Genomic DNA, 24,401 nt, shown 5'->3' with positions numbered 1-24,401 from the left:
GTTACCAAAGTCTGAAGAAGATATTTTGAGTGCTCGTGGTGGGATTTATAACATAACAATAAAGTGAATTAACCTTTTTCAGGTGGGAGGCCTTCAAGGCGATGGTGGAGGAAAAGAAGAGGAGAGTGGATTCTGCCCTCAGTCTGCACAACTACGGGCTGGAGTGTGACGAGACAGAGGCCTGGATGACAGACAAGACACGCGTGATCGAGTCCACACAGGACTTGGGCAATGACCTGGCAGCCGTCATGACCATCCAGAGGAAACTGTTTGGCATGGAGAGAGATTTAGCCGCCATCAACACCAAGCTTACCTTCCTGAGGAACGAGGCCGACCAGCTGGCTAAGGACCACCCGGAGAACGCTAGCGAAATCTTGGCCCGCAGACGGGACCTGGATGCGGCCTGGGACACGCTAAAAAAGACCCTTAAAGACAGAGAGGACTCTTTGGGTGAGGTCAGCAAGTTACAGACCTTCCTCCAGGACATGGATGACTTCCAGTCCTGGCTCTTCAAGACCCAGAAGGCCGTGGCGTCGGAGGAAGTGCCAGCCTCGCTGCCTGAGGCCGAAGAGCAGCTCAGCCTTCACGATGCTGTGCGTGAAGACATAAACAACCACGAGGAGGACTATCACCGCGTTAGGGACACCGGTGCTCAGGTCACGCAGGGTCAGGAGGACGATCCTCAGTACCAGCAGCTGGAGCAGAGGCTGAAGGGGCTGGACCGGGGTTGGTATGAGCTGCAGAAGATGTGGGACAGCAGGAAGAGCTTCCTGGACCAGGGTCATGGCTTCCAGCAGTTCATGAGGGACTGCAAGGCCGTAAATGCCATCCTCAACAACCAGGTACTGTTCAGCATGTGTGTACAAAGTAGAAGAGTCATCAGCTTCTATAGAGTTAGGGTTAGTGTTTTAATGATGGGGTTAGAGGTGCTGCAGGTATTTGAAGGACTATGGCTGGAAGAATGCAGCGCGGTCACTTCCCACGCCACATGTTTGTCATATAATGTAGTCAGCTGGTTGCGTGTTTTCTCCTCTTTGTTGACTTATTTCTTTGCATTCTTGCAGGAGTACACCTTGGCCCACATAGACAAGCCCGACACCCTGGCCGGGGCAGAGAAAGCTTTGAAGAAGCACGAGGACTTCATGAGCACCATGGAGGCCAACGAGGACAAGATAGACGGCACTCTGCAGAGCGGACAGCGGCTGGTGGACAGCAACAACCTGTACTCCGGGAAAGTTCAGGAGAAAATGGACTCAATCAGAGACAGGTGAGTCCATATGGTTTGTGGTTAATATGATTTAATGAAGGGGCTTCTAAAGGGGCGACTGAATAGTCTAACATCTTTATGATATTGTGGTACTTCTGAGAAACACGATTCACACTTTCTTTTCATCATGAGCAGATTTCAACTTACAGCAGTCCTTCTTATTTTTATTCCTACACATGATTAAACACATTTATTGTGTGGCAGCAGGAATAATGAATCAGAGACAAGGCGTTACCCAACATCTGTCCCATCCTTTACTTTTTTAAAAATAAGCTCAATATTTTATTCAGAGATGGTTTGTTCTGCTAAGACAAGTAAATTAGATTTTTCTAAAAGTTATATTTCTTTGAGAAATTCTTAATTTTTCCAAAAGCAATTTGCATTTGAAATTAAAGAATAATTTGATGTATTTCCAACAATTACAAAGGGATTAATGTTAAAACCTCACTGACATAGCAACAAAAATCAAACGAAACCTGAGCAGGAAATAAATTCTGCTGCCGGTAGACGTAGAAGAACATTAGATAAAAACTATTTATCATTACTTTGACAAGGAAAGACAATTAAGACCTAAGACAACGCCTTAATTTATTACAGCGTTAAAAACATGCAGTCAGCCAAGACATAGGAAGCAGGTTTAATGTCTACCATGTTTCTAGTGAAGCATGTTAGCATGTTAACATTTGGACAAAAAGAGAGAAAGTGCGCTGACGCTGACTAGAATGTTAACTTTGCAAGTAGTGAGTTGGATAACTTGAGTGGACAAGATGAGCTCTACTGTGAAAGGGATAACTTTGATTAGGATATATTTATGATGATGATGACGACTATATTGACCTTGTTAATGTCAATGATGATGATGATTATCTATAAAACAAATAATAATAAAACAGAAAATAAAATGAAACGCCCTGTGCACTGCCTGTCGGCCAGGGGCGGATCCAGGGTGTTGGCCTGGGCCCCCCTTGAAATCTGATTGGCCACCCCAAGTGCCACCCCAAAATAAAACTAAACTAGGATTGGCTATTTGCCTTGTCAGAGGCGGGACTTGTGTTAAAATGAACTATTTGGGCCGTGTTGCAACAGGCTGCTCGTAGCTTTCTTTCCATTTCGATGTGGCACATTTCCTTTAGTGCTTTAAATTGTTACTCTGACCACACGTCTTCTGTTTGAGTCCTTAAAGAATAAGCTTAGAAGGAAGGGTTGCGATTCATTTGTGTGTGTGTATGGACACATAATTCATGCCAGCCCTGCAAGTCAGTGCCCCACTTGGGCCACCCCAGTCAAAAAAGTCTGGATCCACCCCTGCTGTCGGCACCAGTGTCCGATCGCACTTGAAGCTGTTTGTTGGCACTTACTGACTTTGTTCCCTCCTGTCTCGATCGTTACTAGTGTAGTATTAAATCTCAGATGTCCATCGCTTTGGACAAAAGCGTCTGCTAAATGAAATTGTACACTGAACATTAGTACCAAGTCTCATCACAATTAATAAGATAGGAAAAGATAAGATAAGCTTTATTGATCCCCCAAAGGGGAAATTAACTCGTTACAGCAACTCATAACACAGACAAATTAAATAAAGCACTAAAGTAATAAAGAAGACACAAAGTAGGCAGCAATAAAAAGATTAAAAGATATGACAATATAAATAATAACAGTAACAAAATAATTAACAAACTATCCACACTGTGTACACATTTTTCCTTGTCAGAAGAAGCGGGGGTCATTTTTCTGCACAGAAAAAAGTGCAGTCATTTTTTAAAATCAAAACACACATGGTGTGTAGCATCATTAAAAACCAGAATGAGATACAAAAATATTCCTGTAATATTGCACAGAGTTATTGCATAGCATGATGAACTATGTATGAATGTTGATGATAGTTACAGTACTGTTATTACACTATAAGGAGGTGTTATAGAGTCTGACAGCAGTGAGCATGAAGGACCTGCGGCAGCGCTCCTTCTTGCAGTGGGTGTCTCAGCCTGCTGCTAAAGGTTATCAAAGGTTATCTTAAAGTTATCAAGATACTTTAGTCTGGATCAATGATTTTAACTTATGTATTACTCGCTATGATCAATTATGTTTATATAAAATCAATCCAAAACAGGTTCGATCTTAAACAACTACAGTGACCTGATTTTTACTTAATCATCCCTTCCAGAATTTCACACTTAGCCGTTTCATAAAAACGTCACAGGCCCTGATCTTTCCATTTTTGTACCAGCTCAGCAGTAAAACAGCTTCCTTATCACTGTATCGTTGGTGTCAACAAGAGGCAATAGAAAGTGGCAGGGAGCTTTTCCCGTTAACTCCCACAATTCAGCTTGGTAGACAGACGCCCGCAATAATGGATATTGATCTATAAGTGCGAGCTAGTCTTCACGGTGCAGCAGAGAAACAGATGACTGTTTTGGGTTACTGTGTCAGGTATTTTTCCTCTGTGGAGGAGGACCTCTTAATGATTCACTCTCAGCAATGCATCCTGTTATGTCACAGAGAAAAAGTGGAGGAATGCATCCTCAGTGTGGAGATGTATTTTAAATGTGTTGGTCTTGGTTTTGTGTTTGACCTTCAGGCGTAACAAGAATAAGAGAAGAGCCCAGGAGGTGTCGGAGAAGCTCAGAGACAACCGCGACCTGCAGCAGTTCCTGCAAAACACTCAGGATGTGAGTTCAACGTCAGTTTACTGTTCGTGAAATCGCTGGGAAACATCAGTTAATGCGTTAATCAGTAGCTTAATTACTCCCTGGGATCACAGTTGTTTTTTTTGTCAATTTGCAAACACACACTGCTTTATTTATTACACACAGTTGTATTTGATGGTGCTCCCTTTAACTTAATGTATATCTTCCCTATTTGGAATAGAGGTCCCATTTTGCTAATTGGTAAATGATCTGTTGTCAAAGATAAACAAGTAAATCCTGCTTGAATAAAATCTCCACACACATTTAAAATGCTGTCTTTCCCAAGTTTATATACAGTAGGTGCGTGAAGTTGATTTGAATGTCTTCCTTCTCTTTACCTCAGCTGACTCTGTGGATCAACGAGAAGATGCTGACGGCTCAGGACACGTCGTACGATGAGGCCAGGAACCTCCACAGCAAATGGCTGAAACATCAGGCCTTCATGGCCGAGCTGGCCGCCAACAAGGGCTGGCTCAACAAACTAGACCAGGTCAGTCGCGCTTTGTTTGCCCACCAAGTGGTTTTATATGTTAGAGACAAAGTCCTCAGAACAGATTTATTACGTTTAGGTCTTAAAGTCGCAGTGCGGAGGCAGTTAGAGCGTCCATTTTTATCAAATGGAAGACACAAGAGAGGGAGAGCTACATATATTGCATACATCCCTCCCATTCTTGTGAACACGATATCTCTTTCTTCCAATTTGGCACGATTGTCCACTTGGACTCAAGGATGAACTGATTATATTTTGGTGGTCAAAGGTCAAAGGTCAAGGTCACTGTGACCTCATGTCGGTTCTGTGGTTGTGAACGCGACATCTTAGGAATGCCAGGAGGGAATTTTTTTCAAATTTTTTCGCAACTGTCCACTTGGAGTCAAGGATGAACTGATTAGATTTTGGTGGTCAAAGGTCAAGGTCATTATGACCTCACAAAACACGTTTCTGGTTATTACTCAAGAATTCTTATGCTAATTATAATAGAAGTTGGCACAAACTTCCTCTTGGATTCGAGAATGATGTGATTAGATTTTGGTGGTCAAAGGTCAAAGGTCACTGTGATCTCACAAAACACGTTTGTGGCCATAACTCAATAATTCATCGCTAATTATGACAAAATTTCACACACATTTCTAATAGGTTTAAAATGATGAAGTGATGACATTTTATACCCAAAAGATCAAAGGTCAACTTCACTGTGACAGCATAATTCAATTCTTATTGATTTAGACCCCAATGTATTTGTATGAATCCACCCTTTTCACTTCCCCTCACTGGATGACAACCAGGACAGGGGGCCTCCTGTTCCTCTGGTAAACAAGCTAATATTGAACTTAAGGTGATGATTATTGCACCATGTGTCAAAGCTCTTTATCAGTACTCTCTCCTCCTCTGGAAAAATAGTCTCTAAGTGAGGGCAGCATATTTCTCACTGGAATCAAACATGTCGCTATGATATGAACTTCCATTTCGCCAAAAAATACACTGAATACCTTTTGTTTAATAACTCCAACATCTAGAGTCGACACAGACAGAAATGTAACTTCAACTTCACTAGTTGGCAGAAGCATACAACCACAAGGCGGTAATTCTAAAACTTCTCTCTGTTTTTATGGCTGCAGGAGGGTCAGGAGCTCATGGAGTCCAAGCCCGAGTTCGAGCCCATCGTGAAGGAGCGTCTGGCCAAACTCCACGAGCTGTGGGACAAACTGGAGTCCACCACCCAGGAGAAAGCCCGGCTGCTGTTTGACGCTAATCGCTCGGAGCTTTTCGACCAGAGCCTGACTGATATGAAGAAGTGGCTCAGCGGGCTGCAGCAGCAGCTACAGAGCGGAGACGAGGACGTCAAAGACCTGACGAATGCAAACATCCTGCTCAAGAAGCATCAGGTCCGTGTCTTCGCAGAGTCAACGTTACATTTATAGTCTTATTGTGTATTTCTTTCAGATAGACGTACTTCTTTGTTCATATGTAGTTAAATCTCACCATGGGAGTAAATACATTATAGTTTTAGCTTATGTGCTTTCTCAGGATTTACTTCCAGTGAGTGAACATCTGTGGAGGATCTGTCTTTGTGTCAATGTTGGTATGGAAACATAACAAAGATAAATCTGCATCTTATGCAAAATGCATTATATTTGGAAATAACAAGAACACCATAAGTCCTCTAAATGTTATTACTGATGGTGCTGCATTAGTAAAAGTTTCATGAAAACAATGACTAAGCTCATTTTCGCACATAAACAGTGAAACAAACTACCTTTTGGTGTCCTTACCCTCCTCTACATCCTGATTAGGCTCCTGAAAGCCCATTTATCTTTTTTCTCTAATCGTATCTCCCCTGCACCAGATTACAGAGAACCAGGTGCGTGACCGTGCGCGGGAGCTGGAGGAGCTCCAGCAGGCCGTCAGGCAGCACGGCGGAGGCAGGGAGGACCAGCCGGAGCTGGAGGCCGAGCAGCAGGCCCTGCAGGGAGAATTCCAGCAGCTCCTCACACCAATGGCCCAACGCAGGGGCAAGCTGGAGGCCGCCAAGGCCGTCCATCAGTTCTACAGAGACCTGGCCGATGAACTCGTAAGCGCGGATCCGATTTCACTGTGAAATTAAAATGTTTAAACTCCATGCTCACGCAAAATGATTGATAGCACAAAATTAAAATAAGGTTGGATTCATGTTGGCGTTTGAATGACAGCCCGATAACACCTTACAGTTTAGAAATATTGAAGCCTGAACTTCACAGGGTGTTGATAACTTATTAATTTGGAAATTAAGTTTTCAATTACAGTGTGTGCACTAGGTATGTAAGATAGTAAGACCCTCAGCTCTTTCCATGAAATTGACTCTCCAGGTGAATCTGAGTAAAAAAGCTTTAATCCCCTGTTGGTTTCACTGCCTAAATCCACTTTAATCAGGTGGAGGAGAAGCTGAAAGAGGGATTTTTACTGTTTGAGATGTTGGAGACATTTTGTTAAGAGGTGAAAGAAAGATGGTCTTTACATTTTTTATTCTTTGTGTACATCTGAGATCTATAAACCCTTATCTCGACAGAAATCAAATCCTTTGATTTTCTCTTTGCGTTGTCATAATCGTCTTTTTCTTTTCTCTCGCTCAGCTCTGGATCGAGGAGAGGATGCCCCTGGCAATGTCACAAGAGCACGGACACAATCTTCAGACCGTGCAAATGCTGCAGAAGAAGAACCAGGTGAGGGATTTGATTCTGTAGAAAGAGTTGTGGTAACTGGACTGTAAATGTTTCTCCTTTTTGGGCTCAATAAATGTAATGTTTTCAAGATTATTGGCTGACCGTTGGGGTCAGCCCTACACACGGGTCTGTATGTGACTGACTGAGTCACTGGAATCATATATGACAAAAAAGCCTTAAATTATCGTATTTCACCGGATACTTTTTTCCATGTATCACTAAATTATCAATGCGTTGAAAGTAAATATGTGAACTTCTTTTAAAAAAGCAGTTGCAGATGGAGTTTGGAGCCACTCTCATATTGTTTCCTCGGCAATCTGTACTGTAACTCTCTCCCCCTCTGTCCATCAGACCTTGCAGAGGGAGATCGAGGGCCACCAGCCTCGAGTCGATGAGGTGCTCGAACGCGGTAGGAGGATGGCTGCCGCCGCCGGCGCAGAGGGCAGACCGGAGGCCGAACGCATCGCGGACCAGCTGAAGGAGCTGGAGGAGGCATGGGCCCGGCTGCAGGACGAGATGGCCAAGCGCAGGGAGAGGCTGAACGGCTCCAACTTAGCCCAGCAGTACTACAACGACGCAGACGAGGCTGAGGCCTGGATCGGGGAGCAGGAGCTTTACATGATCGCTGATGAGAAGGCAAAGGTGAGGAGCGAGATTGACAAGGAGGCAGCTTGCAGGTGTCTGAAAAACAGATCTTATTACCTAAATCAAGACAGGCATATCATGTTGTGCAAATAACAAGTAGCACTGCATGCACTAACATGATTATACGGCTGGGGTTCCCTTCAATTAAGTTGACACGCTTCTTTATAAGTGGCACCTTCTACTGAGAGCTCATTGGGAGTATTTTGTTTTGCTTTGATGTCTCCTGTCTCTTTTTTGCTAAATTTCTTTCTCCTTATTCTTCCTCATCCTCCTCTTCTTCCCTCCGTCCAGGATGAGCAGAGTGCCCTGCTGATGCTGAAGCGTCACATGATCCTTAAGCAAGCCGTGGATGACTACGCTGACTCCATTCAGAGGCTGGCTGACCGAGCCCAAAAGCTGTTTTCTGAGGACCATCCTGACGGGTTTGTGCTTTTATCATTTAATGTATAATGAAAATATTATGTTAGGATGCTAATTCACTCGTGTTGTCCCAGCCTGATGTGTTTTAGTGTGATAAGAGAGACATGCACATAAAGTGTCATCATTCCTCTAACATAATCACACGTCTCATCTAAAGCAAACGTAAAACCAATCTTTTCTCATATTCTTCCTCCTCTCTGCATCCTCTCCCCTTTTCTTTGTCTGCAGTGAGGAGATCATCAGGCGGCAGGGCCAGGTGGAAAAGCAGTACGCAGGGCTGAAGGAGCTGGCGGAGGACCGCAGGAAGAAGCTGGACCACACCTACCACCACTTCCTGCTGAGCCAAGAGGTGGAGGACCTGGAGCACTGGATCTCAGAGAAAGACGTCGTGGCCTCCTCTCAGGAGATGGGCCAGGACCTTGACCACGTCACAGTACGTCACATGAATAAGCGAACACATGCAATCAGACCTCTGAAAAACATTAACATTAGACCATGCCTATGCCCCCATATTTATTTGGTAGATGTAAACTTGAAGTATAAAGTTAACATGGATTCATTTGGTCAGTTCTGTGAGTTACTGTAGCTTGCATACATTTTATGCAGCCCTCAAGACGAATCCAGAAGGGAAGAAATCGTTACAACTTTTTTAAAGTCCTTAAAGAAAAATGAATGAATGAATTCACATGTGAAATAAGGAATTTACATGTGCTTCAAACTCCACAGAACAAAAATGTTCCAAAACCACACGTTCCCCACGCACAAAGTTAAAGTTTCACATATACAAACATGTTCCACATATTTAAAGCTCCTGTGAGGAACTTTCGGTTTGTGTTGATTTTGGCGCCCCCTGTGGACGCAGCCGTACCTCTTATCTCTTGTAAATAAATGTCTGTTAAGTCTATCTATCACCAAATGAGTTAACACAATAATGATTGAGCCTATGGCCCACTGATGAAAGCCTTATACTACTACTACTATAGTATATGGTATTATAATGGACTGGGTGTCTGTGGCGACATTTGCGGAAAAAAATCACAAGTTTTCCATCACCCAGCAGTGGTTGGTCTGCCAGAGAGGGTAGGCGGAGCTAAGCGGCTGCTTTTCCGGTCTCCGCAAGTGTTGCGAGTAAACAGTAATCTACTATGGCTGAACAAACAAAGAAAAGATCGATGACTACAGATACAACTTCAAAAATAAGTGAAAATCCAAAGAAAAAGAAACAAACTCGACGCTCAGACGAATGCAAACTAAAAAGTCTATTAAAAGTCAATTAAAGTCTAAGAAGGAAAGCGACCGTCAGCGAGGGAAATCAAGAGTTACAACCGTGAAAGCCGTGAAACAAAGGGAGCCAGCCGTAGACGTCTGGTTAAATTGGGATGTGTCCTCCTGCAATTACTGTATATGGCCATTAGGGGGCGCCCAAGAGAATGAAACTGAAATCTTCGAGATTGTCAGTTTAAGTGGTGTTTTTTAACAAAATAAAAACTTATCCCGGTTTCTCCATATGCATCACTCACTTTAAATGTTTGCCCTGGAAAATGTAAACAAAGGCAGCGTGCAATTAAACGCTTCATCTGGCACCTTCCCCCCATCAGTGGTTTCAAGGATTTAAAATGACTATACAGAAATAATCTTGTGGCTGATGGTCTGGTTTGCTTTTGTAGCTCATAAAGAGTAATCAGAATTAATTTCAGTCTGTTTCATAACCATTGAAAAACTCCTCACAGGAGCTTTAACATGCTTGTGTTTTGCACATTTGAAATTCAGTTGTTTTTTCTGTTAGGTTTGCTTGTCAGATTTTGTTATGATTTTATAAACCTTTCACTTATTTTCTACACAACATCACGGTGTTGCAACGGCTTTTTGTTTGGCATGTCTACTGTGTAAATACCAGGAAGGCCCCTTCAGGTTTCCTGGCACAAGTTTTAAACTTGTTCCAAAAAAACACCCAGAAAGTTTTGGTGAAGCATCTTTAAGATTTCATGTTCTGTGCCGCTGAAACCGACTGCCTGAGGATCTGAGAGCAGCTGAAAATGTTCTATTTTATTGGTTTGTTATTTCAGATTTATATGTTTATATTTCTTTTGTGCAGTCGTCACAATTTGTACTGTTATTATTACTTTGAATGCACGTAAAGGTGCTATAATAATAGTGTGATGATTGAAATAGTAGAGGTGCTCAAATACACAAAGCTGCATTTGGAAGGATTTTTATGTAAATTAATTTCATCTCACTGACAAGAATTTGTACGAACCAATTTTACAAATTATACAAAGTGTTTCATAAGCAACTAGAGAAAACCAGCAGAGGATAATTGCCTATTTTATGCTTTTGCTTCCTTTGATAAAAAGCGCTCACAGACCGCCTGTTTTGAACACTTGAGCATTCATGAACAATCGAGACAAGACAAAAGACGACAAGATTTCTTGGGCATTTAAGTTAAATATGGTTTTCGCTCACTGTCATATTTGCTCTTAACTTGCACTTAACATTTGTAAATCCAATTTCCATCCAAAGAAAAATTGAATCTGTTTTTCCTGATTTTTAAAAGCATACGTCTCTTTTCTCGTCAGCTTCTGAGGGATAAGTTCCGAGAGTTTGCTCGGGAGACGGGGGTGGTGGGCCAGGAGCGAGTGGACCTGGTGAACCAGACGATAGACGAGCTGATCGAAGCCGGACACACCGAGGCGGCCACCATGGCAGAGTGGAAGGACGGCATCAATGAGAGCTGGGCTGATCTGCTGGAGCTCATCGACACCCGCGCTCAGCTGCTCACCACATCCTATGAACTGCTCAAGTAAGCAAAAACGTATTGATGTACCGGACCACAAGCAGACAAGACTCTAAGTTATCTGGATCTTTGCCCAAAAGATTCTGTAAAGCAATGCGTTCAAACAAGTAAGAATTACATTGATTTCTGGAGCAACTAATTACATCAGAACGGAAAAAAAGCTGGATGCAATAACATTGTCACAAAAATTTTAAAGGAACATGATAACTTTACATTGTTATAGATGTTAAATGATGATAAATGTGTTGATAATACAAACAACAACAAACTGAGCGATCGATTCTCTTTTTTTTTTTTAAAGGTACTTTGATGATGGGAAGGAGCTTGTGGCTCAGATCCAGGAAAAGCAGAAAGAGCTGCCTGATGATGTGGGAGAGGACTTCAGCAAGGCCGAGTCCTTCCACAGAATGCACGCCGCCTTTGAGAGAGACATCAGCGCTCTAGGCAAACAGGTACAACACGGGGGATCAGCCCTTTTACTCTGAGGGAACACAGCAGGCAGCGGCCAGGAGGCAAACTTTGATGATTCAGATCGAGAGAGTGCTGCAATGTTTGGGCAAGTTTTCTCAAAGGGGGAGAACCCATAAAAGGTTGTCCAGCAGGGATGTATCAATCTAATTAGCACATTACTCTAGGGTCAATGACTCATTATTAAACTTAAAAATTAAAGCTGCGTTTATCAATATTGTTATATTAACAGTGGGTAAAACTTTTATATGTGCAGTTATGCGAGAGGGGTTTATGTTGTCACCCAATTCAGCTGTTTCACTGAGTTCTAAGGTTACTTGCATACATCATTTCAAAAGTTGAAATACAGGGCAAAAGATGTCTTCTACTTTACTGAAAGTCTTTTCTCAGAGTTAGTGCACAGGGTACTGTTCATTTCCTGCAAGTATCAGCCTCTAGACATGCTTAATTCTACACAGAGAAGGTCAGCCATCCGTCTAAAGTAAAAATAACCAAACACATTTTACACACTTTATTTATTGGACTCGATTCCTCCAGGTTCAACAGTTCCAGGAAACCGCTTCCCGGCTTCACGCCCAGTACGCAGGAAGCCAAGCAGAGAGCATCCACGCCACAGAGCGAGAGGTGATGGAGGCCTGGAAGGGCCTGCTGGACGCCTGCGACGGCCGCAGGGCGAGACTGGTGGACACGGCCGAGAAGTTCCGCTTCTTCACGATGGTGCGAGACCTGATGGCCTGGATGGAGAGCATCCTCCAGCAGATAGAGACTCAGGAGAAGCCCAGGTGAGGACAACTCAGACAAGGACCATAGAGATTGAGTAAATAAGGAATTCAGTAAGAATGAAATAGGATGAATTTATTAATTTCCGCATTTTTGGGGGGGTATAAAGAAAGGTTATAAAGCCCTTTACACTGACATTAACTGAGTTTATTCAATTTTAATGGGAGTATTTCTGTATGTTTAGATACGTACAGTATATTTTTATTTTTATTTTCTCTCTCTCTCTTTTTAATGAAACGTATTTCAAACAGCTGCAAATAAATTTTGCAACCTTGCTCTTTAAGTGTTTAAGTTTAATTTTTTATTCACAAAAAATGTCAATACTCAAATAAATAGATTGCTAAGAACTATCACTTTGTGTAAGTTAAAGATATAGTAAAATCGCCTCCAGAGCCTTTTCATCATTACCCTTGCAGTTCCAGTCCCGACCAACAGAGGTAGATACACTTCATGCATTACGTGTTATCTCTTTATATCCCTCCCTCGTCTGCATCAGGGATGTCTCATCTGTGGAGCTCCTGCAGAAGTACCACCAGGGGATCCGCTCAGAGATTGAGGCCAGGGGAGCCAAATTCACTGACTGCATAGACCTCGGGAAGACCCTGCTGACACGAAAGCACCGAGACTCTGCTGAGGTAAGACTTCAGCGGCACAGACAGCTTCTTTTCATCCTCAGCTGGGCCTCAAATTGCTGCTTTCATTAGATTTAATTACTTTTCTGGGAGTGATTGTTCCTGTCTGGCACAATAGAACCAATTGGATCACCAGGAAGAAAAAAAAAATTCACTCATCTCACACTCATCAGGGAGACTTTAAAGCAAACACTAATTAGAAATGGAAAAGCCAAAAGAATTTAAATGAGCAATTGACCCCGGCCTGAATTTAACGTGTGCTTAATTACTTTACAATACTAATTCTTCGAGGATAATAGCCAGTCCTGGTGCTGAGTTGTTAAAACATGCTGATATGTAACTGCGACTGTATAAATGCTTGCGTCAGATCAAGGAGAAGCTGGTGCAGCTGACGGAAAAGAGGAAGGAGATGATGTTCAAGTGGGACGACAGATGGGACTGGCTCAGACTCTGTGAGTAAACCACACTAACCTTCAACATAAAAACATATCCTGTACATAAATTATTCCTTTCACGAATATAACCCTAATCTGCCAAATGACATATGACCAACTGATGTGAAAACTCATATAAGTACAAATCTTTGCACATGAAAGAACATCGTGGCTTGTATTTATCAAAACTCTGAGGCTCCAATAACCATCTCATGGCTTGTTTAAAAAATATACTGTGGGGAAAAAAAACAAGATATTCGATGTTTGATTTGATGTTTGATGATTGATGTTTTAAAAAAAAAAAATAATAATAATTCTTGTGATTTCTTTAACTAAACTTGAGAATTATACATTTATTTGAAATTTGTATTCAAACTTGAACTAAACTAAAATCTGTCCACTGTTTCTAAAAAGTTTCACTTTCCCCAAAAAAATTGTAACTTTGTAAAAGTGTCATTGCTTCCAAAAAAGTTTTAAGTTTACCTTAAAATGTCTTCACTTTGTATAAAAGTCCCCGCTTTACAAAAATGTCCTCACTTTGTATAAAAGTCCCCGCTTTACAAAAGTGTCCTCACTTTGTATAAAAGTCCCCGCTTTACAAAAGTGTCCTCACTTTGTATAAAAGTCCCCGCTTTACAAAAGTGTCCTCACTTTGTATAAAAGTCCCCGCTTTACAAAAATGTCTTCACTTTGTATAAAAGTCCCCGCTTTACAAAAGTGTCCTCACTTTGTATAAAAGTCCCCGCTTTACAAAAATTTCCTCACTTTGTATAAAAGTCCCCGCTTTACAAAAGTGTCCTCACTTTGTATAAAAGTCCCCGCTTTACAAAAATGTCTTCACTTTGTATAAAAGTCCCCGCTTTACAAAAGTGTCCTCACTTTGGATAGAGGTCCCCGCTTTACAAAAATGTCCTCACTTTGTATAGTCGTCGCTGCTATATAAAAGTGTCCTCACTTTGTATAAAAGTCCCCGCTTTACAAAAATGTCCTCACTTTGTATAAAAGTCCCCACTTTACAAAAGTGTCCTCACTTTGGATAGAGGTCCCTGCTTTACAAAAATGTCCTCACTTTGTATAGTCGTCGCTGCAATATAAAAATGTCCACACTTTGTATAAAAGTCCCCGTTTTACATAAGTGTCCTCACTTTGTATAGAGGTCCCCACTTGACAAAAATGTCCTCACTTTGAATAAAAGTCCCCGCTTTACTAAAGTGTCCTCACTTTCCAGAAATGACTTTGCTTCCCAAAGAAATGTCCTCACCTTGTGGAAATGTCCTCTCTTACAAAAATGCCCTCATCTTGTAAAAGTTTCCTTCTTTTACAAAAAGTCTCTTCACTTTCCAAAGATTACCATGCCTCCCTCAATTTGTAAATTTTTTCTCTCTGTAAAAAAACTATCCACTTCTGTAAAAATGATTCAAAATAATGTCATCATTCACAAAAAATGTCCTTTCACAAAGTGACTGCTTGCAAAAGAAGTCCTTACCTTGTAAAAAATTCCCCCCTTTCAGATAAATAGTCCCTACTTTCCAAAGGTGCAACATAATCCAGTAACTAGTTCCCAATGAATGAATCAACAAATGCATTAACCACCGTCTCTGTTGCTTCCAGTGCTGGAGGTGTGTCAGTTTGCACGGGACGCCTCTGTGGCTGAGGCCTGGCTGATCGCTCAGGAGCCCTACGTGACCAGCAGAGACCTCGGCTTAACTGTGGACGAGGTCGAGAAACTCCTCAAGAGGCACGAGGCCTTCGAGAAATCCACCGCCACGTGGGAAGAACGCTTCTCTGCTCTGGAGCGCCTCACTACTGTAAGGAAAAAATTAAAGATGGTCTTCAGTTTGACTTCAAAAGAACAAACAAAACATGAATCATTTAAGCTTATAGAACAAACTTATCAGTGACATTGATTGAATACTCTACAGGTTTACAGAGCAACAAATATTTAGTGAATGATGCTGAAGATGATGGCAGTGATGTGTTTTATAATGGGTCTAAATTTAAGCAAATAGTGCATCAGGTTGTGATTATCGTTCACTATTTGTGTTGCAGTTGGAGTTGTTGGAGCTGAGAAAGCAGCAGCAGGAGATGGAGCAGTTCATCAAAGAAGAGCTTCTTTCAGAAAAGGACAGCAGGTACTCACACTCAGTAATATACCGTACGTGCACCATTGGAAGAACATCACAAAGAAGTCTTAAAGGATACATCTCGTTATATTTCAGCTGTGTTCAACTTGAAACAAATCCAGTGAAAACACCAAAACCAACTTAAAAAACATGTTGTTGTTCTATCCGAAGCCTGAGATATTCCTCGCCGCCATAGGCCTCATTAATCATGAAAAACATATGAGCCAAACCGAAGCTCGGGTTGCCATGTTGCCTCATTTTAATGAACTTAGGCAGAGTATGTGGCACTGACTCAAAGTAAATCACAGTGTCTGTCTGCTGCCAAAAATACTCACAAGTGCAACATATCTGCCTGCCCAAAAACAACATGTAGTCCTGTTTGGGTAACGTGGACTATAAACTACTGTGTCCAGTTTTGAAAAACACACATGTATTAAGGAAGCATCTTTTAAAGCAGAGATAACAAGACAGGCGGAGGAAGTCAGAAAGTGTTGAGAGACAGACAACCCACAGTTTTGTGTTGTTGTGAACAAGTAAAATACAGAATATAGGGAGTGTTATCTTTTACACTTTCATGCAGGCACAGAGTCTTTCTCTCTCTCTCTCTGTCTCTACACACACACAAATACATCGTTCTTCACCTGCTGCCTTTAAAAGTCTCTCATGCAGACCCCATGCTGCCCTCTTTCCTCCAGGAGAGAAGACACCGGCTATGGAGAGGAATCTTCACAACTTTACACTATTGAGGAACAGACTCTGGTTAGTAACTACACTCACTTAACTCCTGTCCTCGCTACTGTTTCATGTTGGAACTCTCTTTAAAGCAGACTGGAATTTTTATGAAAGAAAATTAGTTTCTTTTCTATTCTAATATTCTTCTGAACTTCTGCATTTAAATAAGCTCCTTGACTTTTTTACCACCTAAAGCAAACTACATTTGACTCTGCTGAGAACCCTCTTTGAGCACTTACAGATGCATAAATTAGGGGCACACCTTTTCTCTTCCAAAAGTACAGGTTGATTTGCTGAAAGATCTTTGCCATTCTGTTCCTGTCTCCAGGCTGGTTCTGCTGCAGTTGAGCCCACTTCAGGTCGGCTGGAGGGGGCGGCCGGGGACTCCACAGCGCCCATTGTATCGGAGATGAGAGAGAGTGGTTCTCTGGAGCTGGAGCCCTCCATCTCTGTGGTGACGCCCATGCCCATGGACCCCGCCAGAGCCCAGACCATGCTGCAGGAGGGCATGCTGGGACGCAAACATGATGTGGAGGGCTCAAGAAAGAGGTAGGTAGATTGCTTTTGTGCATTTTAGCCCGTTTACGACATGTAATGTAATCTTTGCATGACCGCAAACACACATTCTCATTTTGTTCCATTTATTTCTGGAAGTTCGAGAAAAAAAATGTCACACTTGAAAATGTATTTCTCTTTTTTCATCCATCACAGTAGAAGTCTGCATTACTTTTTTCAATCTTTTTTTAGTTACCTCACATATTGTCTCCCACTTTTTACACCGTTAGCACCATTACTGTAATATCACACACAAAAAATTTTAATTCAATTTTGTCTCAAGGTGTAAAAAAAATTCAAGCAATCCAACTGCTGCTATGAATGGCAGTAAGAAAGACATTAGAAAGACATCTGCAGCTGTAATCATGCTTTCAAAACATGCGTGTTACACTGCAAACATAAAAAGAACATACAACGTATATATTTATTTGTATTTAGGGAGCTGGAGCTCACATACATAACTTACTATAGTATAATCTTGGATTGAAAGTTTCTTTTTTGGGAAAAAAAGTGTCCTTTTTTTTTTTTTTTTCCAATATGTTTATTGCCATTTTCTTATTATATCATTACATCGAAGCAACGTTCAATAACAATTCAACCGTTGAAGACCAAAAAAGCCAACATTGCACACTCCTACATACACACCCATACACACTCACACTCAACTTGCATGGATATTGAATAAAGTAATAATAATAATAATAAAATATAAATTTAAGAGAGAAAAAATTAAATAAAATTAAATACATAAATAAATATATAATAACAACAATAATAATAATATAGAAGAAAAAAAAAAAAAGAATAATAAATACATTTAGATGCTACATTTTACAATTTCTTTTCAGGTGAAGCTGAAGTTTCCTTTTTTAAGTCTTACAGAATATAGGGAGTGTTATCTTTTACACTTTCATGCAGGCACAGAGTCTCTCTCTCTCTCTCTCTGTCTCTACACACACACAAATACATCGTTCTTCACCTGCTGCCTTTAAAAGTCTCTCATGCAGACCCCATGCTGCCCTCTTTCCTCCAGGAGAGAAGACACCGGCTTTGTAGAGGAATCTTCACAACTTTACACTATTGAGGAACAGACTCTGGTTAGTAACTACACTCACTTAACTCCTGTCCTCGCTACTGTTTCATGTTGGAACTCTCTTTAAAGCAGACTGGAATTTTTATGAAAGAAAATCAGTTTCTTTTCTATTCTAATATTCTTCTGAACTTCTGCATTTAAATAAGCTCCTTGACTTTTTTACCACCTAAAGCAAACTACATTTGACTCTGCTGAGAACCCTCTTTGAGCACTTACAGATGCATAAATTAGGGGCACACCTTTTCTCTTCCAAAAGTACAGGTTGATTTGTTGAAAGATCTTTGCCATTCTGTTCCTGTCTCCAGACTGGTTCTTCTGCAGTTGAGCCCACTTCAGGTCTGCTGGAGGGGGCGGCCGGGGACTCCACATGGCTGGAGCCCTCCGTCTCAGTGGTGACGCCCAAAGAACCAGAGAGGGCGGCCACCATGCCCATGGACCCCGTCAGAGACCAGACTGTGCTGCAAGAGGGCATGCTGGGACGCAAACATCATTTGGAGGACTCAGGAAATAAGGTTTCAAAAAGGTAGATTGTTTTTGCATATTTTAGCCCGTTTATGACATGTAATGTAATCTTTGCATGACCGCAAACACACATTCTCATTTTCTTCCATTTATTTCTGGAAGTTTGAGAAAACTTGAAATTGTATTTCTCTTTTTTCATCCATCACAGTAGAAGTCTGCATTACTTCACATATTGTCTCCCACTTTTTACACCAGTTAGCACCATTACTGTAATATCACACACAAAAAATTTAAATTCAATTTTGTGTGAAGGTGTAAAAAAATTCAAGCAATGCAACTGCTGCTATGAATGGCAGTAAGAAAGACATTAGAAAGACATCTGCAACTGTATTCATGCTTTCAAAACATGCACTTTACACAGCAAACATAAAAAGAACATACAACGTATATATTTATTTGTATTTAGGGAGCTGGAGCTCACATACATAACTTACTATAGTATAATCTTGGATTGAAAGTTTCTTTTTTGGGAAAAAAAAGTTTCCTTTTTTTTGTTTTTCCCCCAATATGTTTATTGCCATTTTCTTATTATATCATTACATCAAAGCAACGTTCAATAACAATTCAACCGTTGAAGACCAAAAATGCCAACATTGCACACTCCTACATACACACTCAACTTGCATAGATATGAAATAAAGTAATAATAATAATAATTAAATATAAATTTAAGAGAGAAAAAAAATAATTAAAAAAAATACATAAATAAATATATAATAACAACAATAATAATGATATAGAAGAAAAAAAAAAAAAAGAATAATAAATACATTTAGATGCAACATTTTACAATTACTTTTCAGATGAAGCTTAAGTTTCCTTTTTTAAGTCTTTTAAAAAATATCAAAATACAGCAGCACGATGTTCCCTCAGTAAAGTAATTGTTAGAAACCTTTTCACCTTTGGAAATTAGATTGATCCAAAACCAACAGAAGAAAATGTAGTCCTGAAACGTTTTTTAAAAATTGTGTAACTGAACAAATTCTTACAAATGCAAACAGCTTGTATTGTAAAACGTAAGAAATTTAGAAGCATTCTTGGAGTGTGTGAAAGTTGAATTATTTTAGACATGCAAATTTAAACAAGAAGCTTACAAATCTAATATCTAACAGTGACTTATGTACAGTAGAAAATTGTACAGCCACAGTTTGACTGATTTGAATTCTTCTACAGAAATAATCAGCTGGACCAGAAAGTCTTCTTAAGTGGAGTTCTTGTGTTGCAGCCAGCTTTTGGATTTTATGATGATTAAGCATCTGCTATTTATAACTAATTCACATGCAGCTAAAACTTTTGTCTAAGCATTTTCATTTACCCTGAAATGTTCCAGGAAAAAAAAAGAAAGAAACTACTTACCGTTGTTCCATCACCGTGAGCAGCACCAATTGCCCTCCTTCTTTCTCATTAAGGGAATAAAGGTCTTAATGAAGTGGTGATGTTGTTGCGACTCTTTTAATTGGGATTAAACTGAATTGATTCTGTATCATTGCCAGAAATTACTTACCAGAAATGATCGATTTTAAAGCCCCTTTACTCTCCCTCTCAGGTCGTGGAACAACTTGTACTGTGTGCTGAAGCCGGGTCAGCTCTCAGCCTATAAGGACGCGAAGAGCTACGGCCACGGGGTGACGTATCACGGAGAGGACCCCCTGCCCCTCAGCAGCGCAAGCTGGGAGATCCTCCCCAACTACAAGAAGAAGAAGCACGTCGCCAAACTACAGTGAGAACAAAACCCTTGGTTATATGAAGGGTTATAAGCTGGACTATTTATTTTTTATTTCATGTAGGATGATGTTCTATTTATACACAGTTTTTTTTACATTAATGGCCGGATGCTGTGACATCCTGGGATTTTGTCACCACTGTGAAGTTTCTTAAAAAGCAGCTGAGTCACCGCTCCCAGGCCACAAATAATCCCTCACATAACCCCTACTGTAAAACCACAACCCTTTTATATTTAAAGATGAGATAAGACGTGTTCATAAGAGAGCTTTCAAGTGTGTTCAGACCAAAAATGAGGCACATTTTTTGATTACATACAAAGTCAATGCAAAGTCATGAAATCATGCGTCCTGTATACAAATGATTTGCATGTTCACCGCAGTTAAATTAACTTGGGTGAGAAATTAGCTTCAAGCTTTTCAGCATTGAGATTTCCTGATATCAATCTAACATTAGTTCAAAACTTAGGGTTGCGGACTACGGAAGCCCTAAGGGAACATGAATCCATACATTTTATTTGCTCCCTTTTCACTTGATAACAAGAAATTTCCCGTTGTTTTCTTGAGATCTTGACTTATTTATCTATCTATCGAAATAACTTGTATCCAGAGTTGCAAAAGTTCAAAACAAATCATCCCGTTATCTAGAGAAAAAACAAGCTTTGTTGTCCGGAGAAAACAACAAAAATAAGCCGCGATCTTGAGAAAAAGATTGGAAATTATCAAGTTATCATGGGAAAACGGAGTAAATAAAATGTATGGATGCATGTCCGCTTTGGGCTTCCGTAGCAGACAGACAGCAAGTCTAACACAAATTCCCCTCGCAATCGCTCTTTGTCTGAAAACACCTATCGGTAGCCTTTTTTACTTTTTTTACCTTGTAACAGTTCCAGGCTAGTTTTCCTCGCCTGTTTCAAGTCGATGCTAAACTGAGCTTACCAGCTGCTTAGCTGCAGCAGCTCTAATTGCAGCTCTTTACTAAAAGTTTGTAAAAACCACTAAGACCACCATTAACACTTTTTAAAAATTGGTAGACAGTGAGTTAGAGCTCGGTTGCTTAGATTACTGAAACATTTACTCTTTATTTTACTCAAAGGCTCTACATTTAAAATGTTCTTCTTGCATTTCTCCACACAACACATTTGAACATCCTCTCCTCTCCCTCCCACAGTCTCAGAGACGGCAGTGAATATCTGTTCCAGTGTAAAGACGAGGTGAGTTTTTAGGCGCAGAGAGATAAAAATAACAAGAACTTCTTCCAGCTTTCTTTGAATCGCATGAGGCTCATTGTTTTGGACTCGGCATGTATTTGTACAATCTTTGACCTTTTGTAAAACTGTGGTCAGGGTGTTACGCTGTACTCACACACACAGTACATACATATTTCATTTTTTAACGCTGTTCGACATATAGTACATGTAGCTCACACTAATGAGGTTACTCTTATTTCCTACTGTTTCTCCTCTGCTAGCGAGTTTCACCCTACAGCCATAATAAAGTTGGGAGCGAGTTTCACCCATCAGGTCTTTAAGTTAACAAACACTTCAGAGAGGTTGTTTCTGTCTCTATTAGCCTCACAAATATTTAAAGTTTCATTATTGAATGTGTTTCCACCTCCACCACTTCATTTCCTTAAATAGACTGAAAGAATAAAACAACACTGCTCCCTCTGGAGGTGGACTCCCCATTCATCATTAGCTGCTGCGCTGTGTGTGTTTAATTTTTAGGAGGAGCTCCAGCGTTGGAGCCAGGCCATGGAGAAGGCCGTTCAGCCCCTGGCAGCGGAGGAGGCGTCGGGGCCCTCAGGGGCCAAAGCCCACAGCCTGCCCGCTCCCTCCTCCTCCTCCGCTGCCCTCCCTGAGCCCAGCTCTGCCAAGAAAGACAAGGAGAAGAAGTTCAGTCGCTTTGCCAAGAAGAAGTGAAAGGAGACGAGAAGGCCATCAGGAGGGGGGGTTGCCTAGGCAACCGGGAAAGAGAAAGTAGTATTGTGTACAATCATTCAGAGCGAGCTTTTTATCACTAGATTTTTTATATTATTTTGAAAGAATTGAAATAAAAATGGTAGTTTAGGTTAAAGCTGTCACTCTTTTGCCTGTATTTAAGCCAGCGTTTCATTGGTCCGCTTTTTTCTTCTTTTAAACAAATTCAAAGCATCAAAGCACAGGAATGATCCTTTCACACTCAACCAAAGAATGTTTGTAAAACTTTTCCTTTGTTACTTTCGCTGCAGTTTTTCTTTAGCAAGGCATGCTTTGATACAGCTTTGTACGATATGAAGGCCTGTAATGAACATAGGGTGACTCGAGAGCACCGAGGAGTACTCTTATTAATCTGCCTTATACAATGGTTGTGAACTGTAATACTGTGCTGTTTGAATTTGGAGCACTAAAGAGTGATTTTAACAGGCTTTAAAAAGCCGTGTAAAGACGTGGTGATGAGCGAACAGTAGTGCAGTGCTGTACAGTGCACACACAAACACACACACACACACCAAGTGTAATTGCAGGCATGCAAACTAAATGCTCTATGCACTGTGAAGGGTTTGACTGTTGAGATTTTTAATCGGTACCTGATGACATACGAGCCGTCATGAGACGCCACCGTCAGTCAGTCCTGAATATGGATCCACCGCGGCTGTATTCTCGACTGAACTGTGACAGTATTTATTTCTGTGAACTTGAAATATATTCAACACTTGTGTATTGAACCCTAAATTTCATATCTATTCATTAACATATATACATATACAGTTTATATATCTACAGATGCATGAAGTATGTTTTACATTAGTTTGATATGGTGCTATTGTGATATTCTCAAACCTTCAAAGACCCGTCCGACCCGCATTATTGTCCTTAACTTTGGCTCGTAGTGACAGGGGGGTGTTTAAAAAAGTTAACTCAGTAACACATCTTATTTTGAAAATCCAGACTTGAAATAAGCCAAACAGAATTAAGATGCAACATACTATTAAACCTCTTTTTAACAGTCGGTAATTTATTGTATATTATGACAATAAGGTACATTCAAGGAATGTCTTTATCAGTTGGATTTTTCAACTTTGGTTTCCACCAATCTTAAATATTTTATTAACTTATTTTCAAATGTCTGTTTATTTAATTTTGTGACATTTAAAGACATTAAAAAAACAATGAAAATGCAGCTTACTATGAGGTTTCAGCAGCAGGCTTCATGTTAACTGCATTGTATTTAAAAGGACATATGTGGACAGGAATATAGAGAATATGAGGTAATCCAATTTACCTGACTAAAACCAGGCTAGTTTGAAATGTCTGATATGTTTCTATGGTCTTGTTATCTTGCTTTATGAAACACTCCTCTGCTCTCATAAGCTACCACAATTGTTACATTTGTCGAGTTAAAGCCAACTAGAATATTTGACCTCGGTGCAGAGGAAGCCCCCGGAGGACGGCAAAGTTTAGGACAAACTGTGGGTCGGATGATTCTACTGCTTTTCCAAACTACACAGCAGGACCAGGCATGCTCTTTATGTAAGACCAGGATCACACAGTAGCAGTGTGGAGCTGAGGGAATGTGTCTTTAATATGAATGTAAAGAGAGAGAAAAAGAGGAAGTGAGAATTTGATACATTTAGGAGTCGAAACAATAAAAGCCATAATAGAATAAGAAATTTTCGCTAATATATTTGCATACAGGGAATTTAAAGTATGTACAGTATATGGAACTGCATTTATACATGTTCATTCGTCACCATGATGGTGGCTCACTCACTCACACTCTGACTGCCGTCTTGCCTTGTACTGTGGGCTCCGACCCTGGACTACGATCCAACTCAAGTGACCTCATTGAAAGAAAGAAGTCGGGTGTAGAAAGATGAACGAGACTGTTCAGCTCGAGAAGAAAGATGGTAGCATCGTGATGATCTGTGTCTAGATTTTATTTACTAAAGTTACAAAATAGTTGTTAAATCTATGATCGAGATTCGTCGGTGTCTAGAAGAACGTCACGTCTGTGCTACAATTTCTTTCTGTTATAAACGCACCCAGAAATGGTTTGGGGAAACTTGCATCACATATTTAGTCTCATTTTGTTGGTCACTCTAGCTACAGTAACGCAGACTTTGACACTTCCTACACTTTGTTAATTCCTCCACTCCTTCCTACCTGCCGTTTCTGTTCAGTGGTTTTTAATCTGCATTTTGTACTCTCTAGCTATGTAAAATATCCAACAATGTTGACAGAAATATCAAATACATTTTGAGAGAATAAACTTTAAAATAAACTCTGGAAACTAACAAGTCTGGGTTCATTTTTTGACATTTGAATCTCCTTGCTACGTTTGCTGATTT

General features: G+C 40.6%; 1 protein-coding gene across 1 annotated transcript in view; it reads left to right on the top strand.

Moving 5' to 3' along the window:
- Positions 1 to 24,338, top strand: part of sptb (spectrin, beta, erythrocytic) — a 52,170-nt gene extending 27,832 nt beyond the window's left edge. The window contains exons 16-39 of the mRNA XM_069662065.1: positions 83 to 842; positions 1,065 to 1,267; positions 3,846 to 3,936; positions 4,298 to 4,444; positions 5,572 to 5,838; positions 6,300 to 6,524; positions 7,063 to 7,152; positions 7,504 to 7,794; positions 8,089 to 8,219; positions 8,446 to 8,650; positions 10,794 to 11,017; positions 11,313 to 11,463; positions 12,017 to 12,261; positions 12,756 to 12,894; positions 13,259 to 13,343; positions 14,937 to 15,133; positions 15,375 to 15,457; positions 16,144 to 16,207; positions 16,509 to 16,729; positions 17,769 to 17,832; positions 18,134 to 18,351; positions 19,897 to 20,070; positions 21,243 to 21,285; positions 21,799 to 24,338. Coding sequence (XP_069518166.1) covers positions 83 to 842; positions 1,065 to 1,267; positions 3,846 to 3,936; positions 4,298 to 4,444; positions 5,572 to 5,838; positions 6,300 to 6,524; positions 7,063 to 7,152; positions 7,504 to 7,794; positions 8,089 to 8,219; positions 8,446 to 8,650; positions 10,794 to 11,017; positions 11,313 to 11,463; positions 12,017 to 12,261; positions 12,756 to 12,894; positions 13,259 to 13,343; positions 14,937 to 15,133; positions 15,375 to 15,457; positions 16,144 to 16,207; positions 16,509 to 16,729; positions 17,769 to 17,832; positions 18,134 to 18,351; positions 19,897 to 20,070; positions 21,243 to 21,285; positions 21,799 to 21,993 — 4,513 coding nt within the window. The 3' untranslated portion in view covers positions 21,994 to 24,338. The remainder of the gene's footprint in view (positions 1 to 82; positions 843 to 1,064; positions 1,268 to 3,845; positions 3,937 to 4,297; positions 4,445 to 5,571; positions 5,839 to 6,299; positions 6,525 to 7,062; positions 7,153 to 7,503; positions 7,795 to 8,088; positions 8,220 to 8,445; positions 8,651 to 10,793; positions 11,018 to 11,312; positions 11,464 to 12,016; positions 12,262 to 12,755; positions 12,895 to 13,258; positions 13,344 to 14,936; positions 15,134 to 15,374; positions 15,458 to 16,143; positions 16,208 to 16,508; positions 16,730 to 17,768; positions 17,833 to 18,133; positions 18,352 to 19,896; positions 20,071 to 21,242; positions 21,286 to 21,798) is intronic.
- Positions 24,339 to 24,401: the final 63 nt, after the last annotated feature.

Source organism: Semicossyphus pulcher, unplaced genomic scaffold, assembly GCF_022749685.1.
Source record: "Semicossyphus pulcher isolate SPU_LCO1_2020_fin unplaced genomic scaffold, fSemPul1.0.p SCAF_14, whole genome shotgun sequence".
Lineage (NCBI taxonomy): Eukaryota > Metazoa > Chordata > Actinopteri > Labriformes > Labridae > Semicossyphus > Semicossyphus pulcher.
Note: the sequence above shows the minus strand (reverse complement) of the source record. Positions and strands in the feature narration are given on the sequence as shown.